General features: G+C 34.6%; 2 protein-coding genes across 2 annotated transcripts; both read right to left on the bottom strand.

Annotated features, from left to right (window-relative positions):
• Nucleotides 1-1,401: 1,401 nt before the first annotated feature.
• On the bottom strand, nucleotides 1,402-8,997 carry LOC128200792 (E3 ubiquitin-protein ligase TM129-like). The gene is made up of 5 exons (XM_052895338.1): nucleotides 8,149-8,997; nucleotides 4,054-4,183; nucleotides 3,064-3,318; nucleotides 2,749-2,870; nucleotides 1,402-2,450 (listed from the first exon to the last, which is right to left on the bottom strand). The coding sequence occupies exons 1-5, from the start codon at nucleotides 8,562-8,564 to the stop codon at nucleotides 2,273-2,275; spliced, it is 1,101 nt and encodes a 366-aa protein (XP_052751298.1). The 5' UTR covers nucleotides 8,565-8,997; the 3' UTR covers nucleotides 1,402-2,272.
• Nucleotides 8,998-11,209: 2,212 nt separating this feature from the next.
• LOC128200789 (E3 ubiquitin-protein ligase TM129-like) lies at nucleotides 11,210-15,085 on the bottom strand. The gene is made up of 5 exons (XM_052895334.1): nucleotides 14,190-15,085; nucleotides 13,856-13,985; nucleotides 12,864-13,118; nucleotides 12,549-12,670; nucleotides 11,210-12,250 (listed from the first exon to the last, which is right to left on the bottom strand). The coding sequence occupies exons 1-5, from the start codon at nucleotides 14,603-14,605 to the stop codon at nucleotides 12,073-12,075; spliced, it is 1,101 nt and encodes a 366-aa protein (XP_052751294.1). The 5' UTR covers nucleotides 14,606-15,085; the 3' UTR covers nucleotides 11,210-12,072.
• Between the last annotated feature and the right edge of the window lie 3,425 nt (nucleotides 15,086-18,510).

Here is an 18,510-nt window from a genome sequence, read left to right as displayed (position 1 = left end):
CTAGCCTACAGCTTCGATTTCTTATGTCAAAATCAAAAGCTTTGTTTCCTACTCCGTTTGCATAGTATTCCACTAATAAATTCATTTGTTTTTCGAGTTCTGCAATATTTAATTGCATTGAAATTATCAATTTGTAATTAAAAACGATGGCAGATCGTTTATGTGTAATCCATTTCAATCCATTTGTTGAAAGAAGCTAAAATAGAAAATGATTGTAAGTAAAATAGAGAAGGCTTGGTGAATTTAGCTGAACCACTTGAAGCTGGCATCTTTTCTTCAGATGTGTTTTCCATAGCGAGGGCACGCTTCTCTAGAAATTCAAGAAATTCAGCAAGTTTTGGTACTACCTTTGCATTTATTTCTAAACGAAAACCAGCTAGCCAGAAAGATATGGTGTCAACAGAGGGATACTAAATTAAATAAACAACAGAGATGTAGACAAGAAACAAGAGCTACAGACTAAATCAAATTCAACACACTTGTTTTTTATTTTGATTTATTTATTTCTCCCTTTATCAAACTTGGAATGGCAAACGAGATGACAACCCATCTGATAGAAAGTGGTAATCGTCGCCTATAGACATGAGCGTTACCATGGACAATAACGTCACCATATAACGACTTACTTTTATTTTGGTTTATTTCAAATAAATACTAGATGTGTCTCGTTTTAGCTTATGACAATATTATACAAAAGACAAAGACAAGAATAGTTGTCTCATATTTTTGTTGTTGTTGGTTGTTCTGTTATTTTAATCTATGTCGCAAGCCGGTCACTAGGCTGTTATCGAATACTGAAAATGTTGATTGTTGATAGTGGTCGAATAACTTGAGTACGGTGAATTATAAATACTTAATATTTTTTAACGGATATAATGATATCGCAAGAACAACAGTCATCCGTGATCTTCGAATACTTGTGATTTATATATGTTATGATAAATACGCCTCACTCCTTACAGGATGCTTATGCTCAGTAGTGGACAGTTAACGAATATGATGATAGTGAAGAATAGAAGACACGTTAATAGAGGACGAGTTGTAATTGACACACGAAACCCATTTATTTGGGGAAATTAAAGGGATTGTTGGTAATAGGGTCTAACTTACCCATTGCCAGCAATACGCCCTACCAGGTACCACCCTACCTGCACGCGGTTCCCCCTGGAAACCGTCGTGATTAATTCTAGTGGAATTCGTCACAATGGGCTAACTGCTGTTGCCAATCCGCCTGCCGAGCGTGGCAACAGCAGTTGCAAAACTCCCCTTACTGGGAAGGCTTATGTCCACCAGCGGACAGTTAGCGGCTGAAATAATAAAATAGTGTAGCAGGTTTATGGTTTTAATGTTTTCAAATAAGGGTTAATGGTTACAAAAAAAAAAAAAAAAAATTAAACAAAAGATTAAAATAAATGAATACATTTATTTACATTTATTTATATATTTAGACACTAATTTAAGCAACATTTACCTAGTTTAAACATTCGAAATTACTTACAAATCATTGGTAACCTAATTATAAATATTAAAAAATGTATAAGTTTAAAAAAAATCACAGCCTCTATAAGCACCAATAATGTACATATAAATCGATTAATAATATTTAATTACAATATAAAAATGGATTGTGTAAAAATAGAATTACATTAGGTGGGTAATATTATATTCAAATACATTTATCATCAAACATTTAAATACACAATTTACCATTGATTCCAATCTATTCAGCAGTTTCAAACATTCAAACATGTAACATATATATTTACAAATTTTCACATTTATAAAATTAAGTAAGATATTTCTAAAGTTATACTAATTACCGGCAAATAGAGTAATTTTTTGTTGGTGGTACAATTAAAAACTATAATAGTAAAAATTTTGTTCACTTAAAAATACGAAAAATTATGTTCTAAAATAAAGAAAACGGCCATCTCTTATAAATATCCCACACAAATTTTGTAGGCTACTTGTATCTGACGACTGAATTCAGTTACTGCAAGAACAGCAACCGTCTAACGGGTATTAATTCGTATAAAACAATACCTATTGACAAGTATCAAGTTACAAATCGTTACAATTACAAAATATTAATATCATGGCGAGTAGTCAAAGAATAAAAAAAAAAAAATTAGAATTCATTGCTTTAATTCAATAATAATTAAAAGAAGAAAACAGATTTATTTCATTGAGAGCCGACCTTGTAAAAAACTTTGTTCAAAGTTCGGTCAGCACTAGAGTTGTTCATTTTAAGTGCAAGTATGCAGTTGGACAACTAGACTGGAGCCTGGGAGCGGGGCGCGGGGCGCGCGGGGCGCGCGGGGCACACGTCCAGCAGGCAGAAGGGCGCGCGGCACACGGGGCACGTGCAGCGGCCCGCCAGCCACCGCTCCTGCGGGCCCGCCGCGCGCGTCGCCCACCACCGCCCTATGCACGCCGCGCACCACAGCACCCTGTACGCCCGAGTATAGACATTTCATTCGGTCCACACTAACTTCACTTCATTGAGTTGAGACAACTTTTTTGCTAACGAGGTATCTCCACCGAATGCGCTCATAGGAACGATATATTCTATGGCCCAGACCCCGTACTATCCGGGACATGGTTCTTTCGATGTATCCATAAAAACTATCGTAGTTAACTATGCTAAGTGCCACACTATCACACCGATCGCCCGGCCCACGAGGAACCAGGCGACAAACATCTGGGGGCACACTATTTGTTATATTATATAAACAAGAAGTAACTAACCTGCAGTTACAATTTTTGCACTGCTGTAGGCCGCCCCCTAAATGTGGTGGAGGTGCCAAACATCGGCGCGTGATCTTCACGTCCGCTTGACTCTGCATACAACAGATGCACTGTTCTATTTCCTGCATTAAAACAAACGAATATTCAAATTTTTTTTTTTTTTTTTTTTTGTAATTTCAACATGCTAAATATCACTTAGGAATCTACTTTCGATTATTTATTTACCCGTTACTTCATAAGTAAAAAATAATAATGATAGATATAAAACAAATTTCAAATTTAAAAAATTACGTGACAGAGAGCAAAAACACTTACCTGGTCCACATAATAAATAGGATTCTGTTCAATATGTTGCTTGAACACTGCGACAAATCTCTCGATCTGAGTGGTTAAGAGAGATAGGTGTTCGGGCACCCTTATGGGGCGGGCCAGCCTCTGCAGCAGGTCCCTCATAGCAGCTGTCGACACACGAAACACGAAGCGCTCCACTTCGTCAACAGATGGAATTGCTTCTATATTCACATATTGAATTTTGTCTTCTCCCGATGATGTGACATTATGATTGTCCGTCTGGTAGATTAATAATGTAATTTAAAAGTATTCTATACATTTAAATGCCAAAATTGTTCTAATAAAGCTTAGTGTTTAACGTAGTTACATTCTACACATTTATAGATATTTAAATTTGAATCAGATGATTTCCACATTAAAATCTGTCTGAACTTAAGGCAGGGAAAAGTATGAATTTTGGACATTTAGTAAAGAATCCAGTTAATAAGCATTTTGTAATCATTAATCACTTGGATGGGAATGGTATCCAATATATAACAATATCGAGTAAAACATACATTAATGCTAGCACAGCTGAACATATTCCTACCCCGTACTGTGGGTCAGTAGTTTTTACGCTTGGCAGGCAGGTCGGTAAGTCAATTAGGGTTTGATGATGTTTTAAGAGGGACTCTTCTGTGAATACGAACACCAGTTTTTTTTTATGCAATTACAATGGCAAACAAGCTGACTGCCCACCTGATGGAAAGTGGTAACCTATACAGGTCGCCTATAGACGTGAGCAGTATCATGGACATAACAGAGTATACTGATTCGCCCATGATACTCCCCATGCGTTGCCATTCCTGAGGACTCAATGCCCTGTAAATTTACTGCCATATTCCAACGTCCATACCAAAACACAGCCATGAAAACATGACTGCTTCACAGTAGAAACAAGAATATGACAGAGATACCAAAGCAAACGACTTTTGTATAAAATCTCTCACTGGTAAACAGGCAATGAATACTTACAGCAGTAACCATGAGTGTGCAGTCGTCCTGCTTCACAATATTCAACTTGTATTGTGACACTTTTATGAGCCAGGTTTCAGTGGCTACAAATTTACTTGTAGCTGTTAATGGTACGGACACTTTATCAACACTGAAAAATTAAAATATTATTTAATAAATATATTATAAGGAGATTAGATATTTTAAATTCTCCTACTGGTTATTAACCACCTATTGAGGGCTAAAAATTTATACTCTATAATAACATACTTTTATTACATTACACTTTAAAGAAATAAATAATACTTTAAACAAATACTTTATACAGGTTATAGAAGAAAAAATGATCTCTCACCTTCTAAATTCAATATTAAGGCTGTTAGCCACCACTCGCCAATCTTGTGTTAAGAATGTATAAGTTTATGCTTTTGCCTACTGTCAGTCTATGGTAATAAACTGTGGATTTATGTGAATTGTCTGTGGAAAATAAGCGAATAAAGAAACAACAACAAAGGTTATGGGCCCAGAAAAAATGTAAGTAATAAAAATAAATTAATAAAATTATATAGTAAAAATGGCGAGTGTAAACTTACTTCCACAATTGAAAGGGGATAATTACGCTCAATGGAAATTCAGAGTTCGGGCTTTGTTGGACGAGAAACAAGTTCTAAATATTTTAAGTGATGATGAAATTAAAGATGATAAAAATGAAGAATGTACTAGAATAAGAAGTGAGGCGACAGCAAAATCAATAATCATACAGTGCATATCTGATAAATATTTGCATCATGTTCAAGATTGCAAATCCGCCAAAGACATGTTCACTAAATTGGACGCCATATTTGAAAGAAAAAGTGTATTTTCGAAATTGACATTAAAAAGAAAACTACTATCATTAAAATTAAAAAGAGGTACAAAACTAGAAGACCATTTTCAACAATTCGATCAGATTTTAAGAGAATTAGAAATATTGAAAATAAAATTGACGAACAGGACAAAATATGTCATTTATTATTAACATTAAATGAAGATTATGAGTATGTCATAACAGCCATAGAAACCTTAAACACAGAAATTACATTAGAATTTGTCAAATCAAGATTATTGGATGAAGAAATAAAAATTATAAATAAAGAAACAATGAGTACGGAGTCAACAGAGCAAATATTTAAGGCACATGTCCATAATAACAGACAAAGAAATGTCTACAGACCATCTAGAGATAGATATATGTACCGTGGTTCTAGAGATAGAGCTAGAGGTAGATCATATGGAAATTTTAATAACAGAAGAGGATCATATAATAACTTCATTGCCATGAATGCCATGTCATCAGAATACTTTTATCTTAGACTATCATATGGTTACTACAAACATGAAACAGTATATGAATAATATAGAGAAAATACAGCCAATAGAAATAAATATTGCTAATGGAGAAAAGCATTGCAAATGAAAAAGGTATTTTGTTTCTTTAATAATGAAAAAATAAGAATTGAAGCAGTTATAGTAGAAAAATTAATACATAATTTATTATCTGTTGATGTAAACATAGTATAACATTTACAAAAATACAGTTATAATAAATAAATATGGACATACTAACGTTAAATATTACTAAAGAGCAAGCAATGTTGTCAAGGGATAATGAAGGAAACTTATGGCATAGAAGACTTGGCCATTTAAACAGAATTGGTCTCAAAATACTGGGACTACCTATATCTAAAGGTAGGTGTGAAAGTTGTATAATGGGTAAAAGTACTAGAAGATCATTTTATACCACCGATAAAAATAATTGTAAACAGATTGGAGATCTAATTAGTTCTGATGTATGTGGACCGATAACACCGACTAGTCTTAACGGAGAAAAATATTTCCAAGTACTAATAGATCATTACTCTCATTTTCTTGTAATAAAATTGTTGAGAAAAAAGAATGAAGCAGAACAAAATATTATTGAATATATAAAAAATTTAAAAACTCAATTAGGGATAAAAACAAAGAAGATTAGACTAGACAATGGATGAATTTACTTCAGCATCATTCAAACGTATTGTAAAGATAAAGGAATTGTAATACAATATATTCAACAAAATTTGTAGGACATTATTAAATAAAGTAAGAACAAAGTTTTTAAAAGAATTTGCTGCTCAAAAGTATAGAAGTCCTACAACAGAGGATAAAACACCAGCTTTATACATGGAAGAAATATGTTACACAAAATGAAAGTTTTTGGGTCAAAAGCATGGATGTCACTTTACCAAAACCTAACACAAATGATAATGGTTGGATATTCAGGATCATTATAGAATTTGGAATCTAATAAAATAATTATTTCACAGATGTTATATTTGATGAAGATAAAACTGTATATAAAAAAGAAATAGCAAATAAAAATAAATGAAAGCAATGGAATAAAGACAATATATGAGAAAACTAAAAAGGATAATTGTATACAATACACTTTATTTAACCAGCTGAAAATAATAAATACATTATTTAAGAAAAATTACTAAACCTAAAAATTAACTATACACTGCTGTATCCGATATTTGGGTTTGAAGAAAACAAATTATAGCTGCCTTAACTGTCATATTTTTAGTGTAGGGACTATGAATTATATATGGCATATTTATTTGTGTGACATGAGATTATACTAAATGACAAAGAATGGCAAGCAGCAATCAATAAAGAACTAAAAGCTCATTCCAAATATACAGATATGGACAGCTGAGTAAACAGATTTGACACTAAGTGGGTCTTTACTATAAAAGAAAATGGACTGAAAAAGGCGAGACTGATAGCGATGCTCCTGTACCTAGAATGATCAGTCTATTTTTAACAGCTTTTCTATAAAATTAAAATGGGAGTAGTAGCAAATACAAAGAGCTGAAATACCTCCCCAGAATGTTTTAATAATTTTGTTTTAAGAACAGGACTTAAAGGTCAAACCTTGACAATTTGATAGTTTATACTATAAAAACAATATATGCAATTAGTTTTGTCGACGACTTTTATTAATGCATCTGTTTATTTCAATGAAACAATTGTTATATGTACATAAAAGCTAAGAATCTTGGTCATATAAATTCTAGGAATGGAAATTGAAAAAGTTAATAATAAAATTAAAATAACTCAGACATAGATAGACAAGATGTTAGAAAAGTTTCATATGACAGAATGTAATGGAACAAAAACACCTATGGAAAAACAACTTCAGATTGACATAAATAAAAAAATAATAGATATTTTAATAATTTAGCGACAGTTTACCAGATTATGCTGTGAATATTATAAACCTACAGAAGAATGCGGACTTATATGAGATTGCTTCTATATATATATTAAAACTATTAATAAAGGAATAGAGAAAAATATAAACTTAAAAGCTTATTCAGATGCTGATTGGTCGAATGTATTTAGTATCATTGGTTTCACAGAACAGTATCCAATATATAACTTCGTAAATAGCATGATATTCCAATAAAAGTTTTTAATAATTGTAAATAGCTATAGAACTCATATGAAAATGCAATTACATTATGGCAAACAAGCAGACTGCCATTGATTCCAACGTCCATACCTATACAGGTCAGCCTATAAAACTGAGCTAATTGATTATGTAGAATGATAACTTAGCAGATATTTTAACAAAAAGTTTATGTGCAGAGAAATTTATTAACTGTTGTGAAAAACTTCATATACAATATTAATCTTTATTTTTAATATGTTATATTTAGAAATAAGCAAAGCATACTTTTAGTGATAAAATCTCTCACTGGTAAACAGGCAATGAATACTTACAATGAGTGTGCAGTCGAACAATATTCAACTTGTATTAACACTTTTAAAAATTTCAGTGGCTAAAATTTACTTGTAGCTGTTAATAAACGGACACTTTATCAACACTGAAAAATTAAAATATTATTTAATAAATATATTATAAGGAGATTAGATATTTTAAATTGTCCTACTGGATTAAGTAAATATTTTGTTACCTATTGAGGGCTTTATACTCTATAATAACATACTTTTATTACATTACACTTTAAAGAAATAAATAATACTTTAAACAAATACTTTATACAGGTTATAGAAGAAAAAATGATCTCTCACCTTCTAAATTCACTATTAAGGCTGTTAGCCACCACTCGCCAATCTTGTCCAGGTGAGGCATAATATAGCAGCGACCTCACAGCGGGATGTTTGGTACTGTTGTATTCCCACCAACACAGTATCTTATAGCACATCATTATTGGTAAAATCGCTGTTCCCACAGCCGCCGACAACATCCACGGCCCTCGCTCGCCCCCGCACCACAAACAAATTACATACCCAAATGGTAACGTGGAATGTATTAGAGCGGTCATCGTTATCCTCTTCGTATGATATTCAATAAAGTTCTTTTTTTCCGAACCCAAATAGTTTTCAAATAGCTGAGCGATGACGAAGCCAGCTGATACGAACTCCGTGGGTGGATATAACACACATATTGAAAATAACACGTAAAGCAATGTTAGCAGCACATCCATTATTGAAAATATAATACTTATTCTATAAACTATATAAAATTCCTAAAAATTAACTATACACTAGCATAAAAGAGTAAAAGTTTGAATAATATACGTATTTAAAGCACACTTCACACCACTCACAGTCTTCCAAATCAAAACTAATATGGCGCTGACAAGTGACAGTGACAAGGGATGGATAGCGATGTGTAACTATACCCATAACCAGCTATATAGCGGATATACAAATAATAGCCGCAGCTAGTTTATCTGTCGTCGACATAGACAGCTAATGATTATAGCCGGCTACCGATAGCCGCGGTAGCTGTCGTAGCTGGAAGTAACGATAGCGTATGCCAGTCGACAATTTATTGCTTTAATAGCCGCCCGGCTGTATTACGTTGAGTTCTAACCTCACCGCAGTAACAAATAAATTAGATAATCCAATATGCGAATTTTTTTTTTATTTATTTCATTTTTCTTGCAAATAACTATTATATTACTATATATTTATTAAGAAAAAAATTATATTATCAATAAGAGTTAGCGACATCTACGATCTGTGAATTTAAAGTTTGAGATAGCCTATTCGATTATAGTTGAAATAGCTTAAAGCCTTTTAACTCATTACATACATTGCACCACTATAACCAAAATAAAAAAAAATAAAAAGAAAAAACACTCGAATTATCTAACATTATATTGCTGCGTTGAGAATCGAATCCGATGTGGTGTGGCTGGGCAGTTGTTCAACTAAATAACTAACGCTAAGCATCTCGCTATTGGGTCGATCATAATGAGTCTTTCCTATAATAGCTGATAGCCAAATAGCTGGCCATTTAGCCAGCTTTTACATCATAAATAGCCGGATACGAGTTATTAAAATTTTGGCTAGTTACCCATCGCTAGTGGTGAATAGCGATGGGTAGCTATACCGATTCCCAGATATATAGCGGCTATGCAAAGAATAGCTGCGAATAGGTTATCTGTCGTCGACATATACAACTATGGGTTATAGCCGACTAACCGACCGTCAACTGTAGTGCCATTTTATAAACAAACAGCCTAGACATCAACCTTGACGCAGCGATGAAATATTGAAATGGTATTCACTAATTCCTAACACGCGACACAAGCGCTCAACTACGAGCTTTAAGACGAGCGGAGTAAACGGGAACTACTCGAGGCTGTGCGGTTTGACATTTTGTCATTGTATTTGGTGTTCTCTAACAAAAATCATCAGCCTCGTTTTCGCCGACAACCTAGCCTACAGCTTCGATTTCTTATGTCAAAATCAAAAGCTTTGTTTCCTACTCCGTTTGCATAGTATTCCACTAATAAATTCATTTGTTTTTCGAGTTCTGCAATATTTAATTGCATTGAAATTATCAATTTGTAATTAAAAACGATGGCAGATCGTTTATGTGTAATCCATTTCAATCCATTTGTTGAAAGAAGCTAAAATAGAAAATGATTGTAAGTAAAATAGAGAAGGCTTGGTGAATTTAGCTGAACCACTTGAAGCTGGCATCTTTTCTTCAGATGTGTTTTCCATAGCGAGGGCACGCTTCTCTAGAAATTCAAGAAATTCAGCAAGTTTTGGTACTACCTTTGCATTTATTTCTAAACGAAAACCAGCTAGCCAGAAAGATATGGTGTCAACAGAGGGATACTAAATTAAATAAACAACAGAGATGTAGACAAGAAACAAGAGCTACAGACTAAATCAAATTCAACACACTTGTTTTTTATTTTGATTTATTTATTTCTCCCTTTATCAAACTTGGAATGGCAAACGAGATGACAACCCATCTGATAGAAAGTGGTAATCGTCGCCTATAGACATGAGCGTTACCATGGACAATAACGTCACCATATAACGACTTACTTTTATTTTGGTTTATTTCAAATAAATACTAGATGTGTCTCGTTTTAGCTTATGACAATATTATACAAAAGACAAAGACAAGAATAGTTGTCTCATATTTTTGTTGTTGTTGGTTGTTCTGTTATTTTAATCTATGTCGCAAGCCGGTCACTAGGCTGTTATCGAATACTGAAAATGTTGATTGTTGATAGTGGTCGAATAACTTGAGTACGGTGAATTATAAATACTTAATATTTTTTAACGGATATAATGATATCGCAAGAACAACAGTCATCCGTGATCTTCGAATACTTGTGATTTATATATGTTATGATAAATACGCCTCACTCCTTACAGGATGCTTATGCTCAGTAGTGGACAGTTAACGAATATGATGATAGTGAAGAATAGAAGACACGTTAATAGAGGACGAGTTGTAATTGACACACGAAACCCATTTATTTGGGGAAATTAAAGGGATTGTTGGTAATAGGGTCTAACTTACCCATTGCCAGCAATACGCCCTACCAGGTACCACCCTACCTGCACGCGGTTCCCCCTGGAAACCGTCGTGATTAATTCTAGTGGAATTCGTCACAATGGGCTAACTGCTGTTGCCAATCCGCCTGCCGAGCGTGGCAACAGCAGTTGCAAAACTCCCCTTACTGGGAAGGCTTATGTCCACCAGCGGACAGTTAGCGGCTGAAATAATAAAATAGTGTAGCAGGTTTATGGTTTTAATGTTTTCAAATAAGGGTTAATGGTTACAAAAAAAAAAAAAAATTAAACAAAAGATTAAAATAAATGAATACATTTATTTACATTTATTTATATATTTAGACACTAATTTAAGCAACATTTACCTAGTTTAAACATTCGAAATTACTTACAAATCATTGGTAACCTAATTATAAATATTAAAAAATGTATAAGTTTAAAAAAAATCACAGCCTCTATAAGCACCAATAATGTACATATAAATCGATTAATAATATTTAATTACAATATAAAAATGGATTGTGTAAAAATAGAATTACATTAGGTGGGTAATATTATATTCAAATACATTTATCATCAAACATTTAAATACACAATTTACCATTGATTCCAATCTATTCAGCAGTTTCAAACATTCAAACATGTAACATATATATTTACAAATTTTCACATTTATAAAATTAAGTAAGATATTTCTAAAGTTATACTAATTACCGGCAAATAGAGTAATTTTTTGTTGGTGGTACAATTAAAAACTATAATAGTAAAAATTTTGTTCACTTAAAAATACGAAAAATTATGTTCTAAAATAAAGAAAACGGCCATCTCTTATAAATATCCCACACAAATTTTGTAGGCTACTTGTATCTGACGACTGAATTCAGTTACTGCAAGAACAGCAACCGTCTAACGGGTATTAATTCGTATAAAACAATACCTATTGACAAGTATCAAGTTACAAATCGTTACAATTACAAAATATTAATATCATGGCGAGTAGTCAAAGAATAAAAAAAAAAATTAGAATTCATTGCTTTAATTCAATAATAATTAAAAGAAGAAAACAGATTTATTTCATTGAGAGCCGACCTTGTAAAAAACTTTGTTCAAAGTTCGGTCAGCACTAGAGTTGTTCATTTTAAGTGCAAGTATGCAGTTGGACAACTAGACTGGAGCCTGGGAGCGGGGCGCGGGGCGCGCGGGGCGCGCGGGGCACACGTCCAGCAGGCAGAAGGGCGCGCGGCACACGGGGCACGTGCAGCGGCCCGCCAGCCACCGCTCCTGCGGGCCCGCCGCGCGCGTCGCCCACCACCGCCCTATGCACGCCGCGCACCACAGCACCCTGTACGCCCGAGTATAGACATTTCATTCGGTCCACACTAACTTCACTTCATTGAGTTGAGACAACTTTTTTGCTAACGAGGTATCTCCACCGAATGCGCTCATAGGAACGATATATTCTATGGCCCAGACCCCGTACTATCCGGGACATGGTTCTTTCGATGTATCCATAAAAACTATCGTAGTTAACTATGCTAAGTGCCACACTATCACACCGATCGCCCGGCCCACGAGGAACCAGGCGACAAACATCTGGGGGCACACTATTTGTTATATTATATAAACAAGAAGTAACTAACCTGCAGTTACAATTTTTGCACTGCTGTAGGCCGCCCCCTAAATGTGGTGGAGGTGCCAAACATCGGCGCGTGATCTTCACGTCCGCTTGACTCTGCATACAACAGATGCACTGTTCTATTTCCTGCATTAAAACAAACGAATATTCAAATTTTTTTTTTTTTTTTTTTTTGTAATTTCAACATGCTAAATATCACTTAGGAATCTACTTTCGATTATTTATTTACCCGTTACTTCATAAGTAAAAAATAATAATGATAGATATAAAACAAATTTCAAATTTAAAAAATTACGTGACAGAGAGCAAAAACACTTACCTGGTCCACATAATAAATAGGATTCTGTTCAATATGTTGCTTGAACACTGCGACAAATCTCTCGATCTGAGTGGTTAAGAGAGATAGGTGTTCGGGCACCCTTATGGGGCGGGCCAGCCTCTGCAGCAGGTCCCTCATAGCAGCTGTCGACACACGAAACACGAAGCGCTCCACTTCGTCAACAGATGGAATTGCTTCTATATTCACATATTGAATTTTGTCTTCTCCCGATGATGTGACATTATGATTGTCCGTCTGGTAGATTAATAATGTAATTTAAAAGTATTCTATACATTTAAATGCCAAAATTGTTCTAATAAAGCTTAGTGTTTAACGTAGTTACATTCTACACATTTATAGATATTTAAATTTGAATCAGATGATTTCCACATTAAAATCTGTCTGAACTTAAGGCAGGGAAAAGTATGAATTTTGGACATTTAGTAAAGAATCCAGTTAATAAGCATTTTGTAATCATTAATCACTTGGATGGGAATGGTATCCAATATATAACAATATCGAGTAAAACATACATTAATGCTAGCACAGCTGAACATATTCCTACCCCGTACTGTGGGTCAGTAGTTTTTACGCTTGGCAGGCAGGTCGGTAAGTCAATTAGGGTTTGATGATGTTTTAAGAGGGACTCTTCTGTGAATACGAACACCAGTTTTTTTTTTTATGCAATTACAATGGCAAACAAGCTGACTGCCCACCTGATGGAAAGTGGTAACCTATACAGGTCGCCTATAGACGTGAGCAGTATCATGGACATAACAGAGTATACTGATTCGCCCATGATACTCCCCATGCGTTGCCATTCCTGAGGACTCAATGCCCTGTAAATTTACTGCCATATTCCAACGTCCATACCAAAACACAGCCATGAAAACATGACTGCTTCACAGTAGAAACAAGAATATGACAGAGATACCAAAGCAAACGACTTTTGTATAAAATCTCTCACTGGTAAACAGGCAATGAATACTTACAGCAGTAACCATGAGTGTGCAGTCGTCCTGCTTCACAATATTCAACTTGTATTGTGACACTTTTATGAGCCAGGTTTCAGTGGCTACAAATTTACTTGTAGCTGTTAATGGTACGGACACTTTATCAACACTGAAAAATTAAAATATTATTTAATAAATATATTATAAGGAGATTAGATATTTTAAATTCTCCTACTGGTTATTAACCACCTATTGAGGGCTAAAAATTTATACTCTATAATAACATACTTTTATTACATTACACTTTAAAGAAATAAATAATACTTTAAACAAATACTTTATACAGGTTATAGAAGAAAAAATGATCTCTCACCTTCTAAATTCAATATTAAGGCTGTTAGCCACCACTCGCCAATCTTGTCCAGGTGAGGCATAATATAGCAGCGACCTCACAGCGGGATGTTTGGTACTGTTGTATTCCCACCAACACAGTATCTTATAGCACATCATTATTGGTAAAATCGCTGTTCCCACAGCCGCCGACAACATCCACGGCCCTCGCTCGCCCCCGCACCACAAACAAATTACATACCCAAATGGTAACGTGGAATGTATTAGAGCGGTCATCGTTATCCTCTTCGTATGATATTCAATAAAGTTCTTTTTTTCCGAACCCAAATAGTTTTCAAATAGCTGAGCGATGACGAAGCCAGCTGATACGAACTCCGTGGGTGGATATAACACACATATTGAAAATAACACGTAAAGCAATGTTAGCAGCACATCCATTATTGAAAATATAATACTTATTCTATAAACTATATAAAATTCCTAAAAATTAACTATACACTAGCATAAAAGAGTAAAAGTTTGAATAATATACGTATTTAAAGCACACTTCACACCACTCACAGTCTTCCAAATCAAAACTAATATGGCGCTGACAAGTGACAGTGACAAGGGATGGATAGCGATGTGTAACTATACCCATAACCAGCTATATAGCGGATATACAAATAATAGCCGCAGCTAGTTTATCTGTCGTCGACATAGACAGCTAATGATTATAGCCGGCTACCGATAGCCGCGGTAGCTGTCGTAGCTGGAAGTAACGATAGCGTATGCCAGTCGACAATTTATTGCTTTAATAGCCGCCCGGCTGTATTACGTTGAGTTCTAACCTCACCGCAGTAACAAATAAATTAGATAATCCAATATGCGAATTTTTTTTTATTTATTTCATTTTTCTTGCAAATAACTATTATATTACTATATATTTATTAAGAAAAAAATTATATTATCAATAAGAGTTAGCGACATCTACGATCTGTGAATTTAAAGTTTGAGATAGCCTATTCGATTATAGTTGAAATAGCTTAAAGCCTTTTAACTCATTACATACATTGCACCACTATAACCAAAATAAAAAAAAATAAAAAGAAAAAACACTCGAATTATCTAACATTATATTGCTGCGTTGAGAATCGAATCCGATGTGGTGTGGCTGGGCAGTTGTTCAACTAAATAACTAACGCTAAGCATCTCGCTATTGGGTCGATCATAATGAGTCTTTCCTATAATAGCTGATAGCCAAATAGCTGGCCATTTAGCCAGCTTTTACATCATAAATAGCCGGATACGAGTTATTAAAATTTTGGCTAGTTACCCATCGCTAGTGGTGAATAGCGATGGGTAGCTATACCGATTCCCAGATATATAGCGGCTATGCAAAGAATAGCTGCGAATAGGTTATCTGTCGTCGACATATACAACTATGGGTTATAGCCGACTAACCGACCGTCAACTGTAGTGCCATTTTATAAACAAACAGCCTAGACATCAACCTTGACGCAGCGATGAAATATTGAAATGGTATTCACTAATTCCTAACACGCGACACAAGCGCTCAACTACGAGCTTTAAGACGAGCGGAGTAAACGGGAACTACTCGAGGCTGTGCGGTTTGACATTTTGTCATTGTATTTGGTGTTCTCTAACAAAAATCATCAGCCTCGTTTTCGCCGACAACCTAGCCTACAGCTTCGATTTCTTATGTCAAAATCAAAAGCTTTGTTTCCTACTCCGTTTGCATAGTATTCCACTAATAAATTCATTTGTTTTTCGAGTTCTGCAATATTTAATTGCATTGAAATTATCAATTTGTAATTAAAAACGATGGCAGATCGTTTATGTGTAATCCATTTCAATCCATTTGTTGAAAGAAGCTAAAATAGAAAATGATTGTAAGTAAAATAGAGAAGGCTTGGTGAATTTAGCTGAACCACTTGAAGCTGGCATCTTTTCTTCAGATGTGTTTTCCATAGCGAGGGCACGCTTCTCTAGAAATTCAAGAAATTCAGCAAGTTTTGGTACTACCTTTGCATTTATTTCTAAACGAAAACCAGCTAGCCAGAAAGATATGGTGTCAACAGAGGGATACTAAATTAAATAAACAACAGAGATGTAGACAAGAAACAAGAGCTACAGACTAAATCAAATTCAACACACTTGTTTTTTACTTTGATTTATTTATTTCTCCCTTTATCAAACTTGGAATGGCAAACAAGATGACAGCCCACCTGATGGAAAGTGGTAATCGTCGCCTATAGAGATGAGAATTACCATGGACATAACAGAGTACCTACTTATACTGTTTCGCCTATGTCATTGCCATTCCTGAAGACTCTGGTGTTATTCCTCTGTACCTGGTAAATTCACACCATATCCCATCCTTCAAACCGAAACACAGCCAAGCAAACCCAACTGCTAGACGGTTGAAACACGAATGGGACAAAGGTGCCCATGCGAACGACTTTGGTACGAAGTCTCCCTCTGGTAAATACAACTTGAGAAAGTGATATAAAAAAAAGGGTTTAAAAGTACAAAGAGAAGACGTTCCTTACACGATACTAGCACAAGAGTATCACTGATGGAAGTGACACAGTGACTGGTTGCTAGGCCATCGTCTACCAAGACAAACGCAAGGCCATAGTCCCATTAGTCGCCTTTCACGACATGCTAGGGAAGAAACTATTCGCATTGCTTATTTACTACCAACTATATGGAAATTCAAACTTCTACATTTGGAAGCTACTGCGAAACACACGAAACCCATTTATTTGGGGGAATTAAAGGGATTGTTGGTAATAGGGTCTAACTTACCCATTGCCAGCAATACGCCCTACCAGGTACCACCCTACCTGCACGCGGCTCCCCCTGGAAACCGTCGTGATTAACTCTAGTGGAATTCGTCACAATGGGCTGACCTGCTTTCTTCCTCACCTATCACCTCTCACTGGTGCCCCGCCAGCGTATGTCGATAGCGCAGGCGGGATTACCATTACATTATCACTCATTAAAAATAAAAAAAAACCGTTTATTTTACTCGGGTATTGAAGTGTTTTATTTTTCTTTCTGTTTTTGAGGTAATATATTAAATTTAATAATTATTAAAGTGTGTGCGCTGGCTTAGAATAGGCTACCCCTTCCTTTCCCGTGGATGTCGTAAGAGGCGGCTAAGGGAGGGCGAGGGATGGGCAGCAGCGTCCCTCTTAAAACATCTTTGAAAGCCTAACTGCTGTTGCCAATCCGCCTGCCAAGCGTGACAACAGTAGTTGCAAAACTCCCCTTACTGGGAAGACTTGTGTCCACCAGCGGACAGTTAGCGGCTAAAATAATAATATAGTATAGCAGGTTTGTGGTTTTAATGTTTTCAAATAAGGGTTCATGGTTACAAAAAAAAAAAAAAAAAAGAATGAAACAAAAGATTAAAACAAATGAATACATTTATTTACATTCATTTATATATTTAGACACTAATTTAGGCAACATTTACCTAGTTTAAACATTCGAAATGACTTACTAAATATATAATTATAAAATAGTTCATATAATATCTATGGTACTACACCTTATAATAAGCAACCCAACCATAGATATGGCATTTTTATGCTCTAATTCACTTTTGGTATAACACTTACAAGATCAAATCATTGGTAACTTAATTATAAATAGTAAGGGGGGAAAGGGATTGTTAGTAATGGAGACTGAGAATCCCATTGCTAGCAATATACCCAAACAGGTCGATCTCCTAGCGGTTCTCCCTGGAAACTATCATGGTTAATTCCTGATGAATTCATCATGATGAGCTAACTGGCCTGTTTTCATTCTCATCGATCACCCTTCACTGGTGCTCCGCCAGCGTATCCCGTTAGCGCAGGCGGTGCTACCATACCATTTTCACCTATCAAAAAAAAAATTATAAATAGTAAAAAATGTATAAGTTTAAAAAAACTTTTACAGTCTCTATAAGTACAAATAATATACAAATTAATCAATATAATAATATTTAATTACAATATAAAAATTGATAGTGTAAAAACAAAATTATACAAGATAATATTTATGTTCAAATACATTTATCGTCAAACATTTAAATGCACAATTTAATATTGATTCCAATCTATTCAGCCCTTTAACAGAGACTGAGTAACAAACATGTAAACATTCAAACATCTAACATACATTTTTACAAATTTTCATATTTATAAAATTAAGATATCTCTTTAAAGTTATTTTAATTATCACCTATCTTCCACAGAATAAAACATTGTTATACAACATTACATTTATTATATTTAATTCCGCTACTATGAACATAATAATTACAATCAATTGACCAGTGACATGGACGT

This window comes from Galleria mellonella, unplaced genomic scaffold (assembly GCF_026898425.1).
Source record: "Galleria mellonella isolate WM207_F2 unplaced genomic scaffold, CSIRO_AGI_GalMel_v1 utg270, whole genome shotgun sequence".
Taxonomy (NCBI): domain Eukaryota; kingdom Metazoa; phylum Arthropoda; class Insecta; order Lepidoptera; family Pyralidae; genus Galleria; species Galleria mellonella.
The sequence above is the reverse complement of the archived record's forward strand: the minus strand, read 5'-3'. Positions and strand labels throughout refer to the sequence as shown.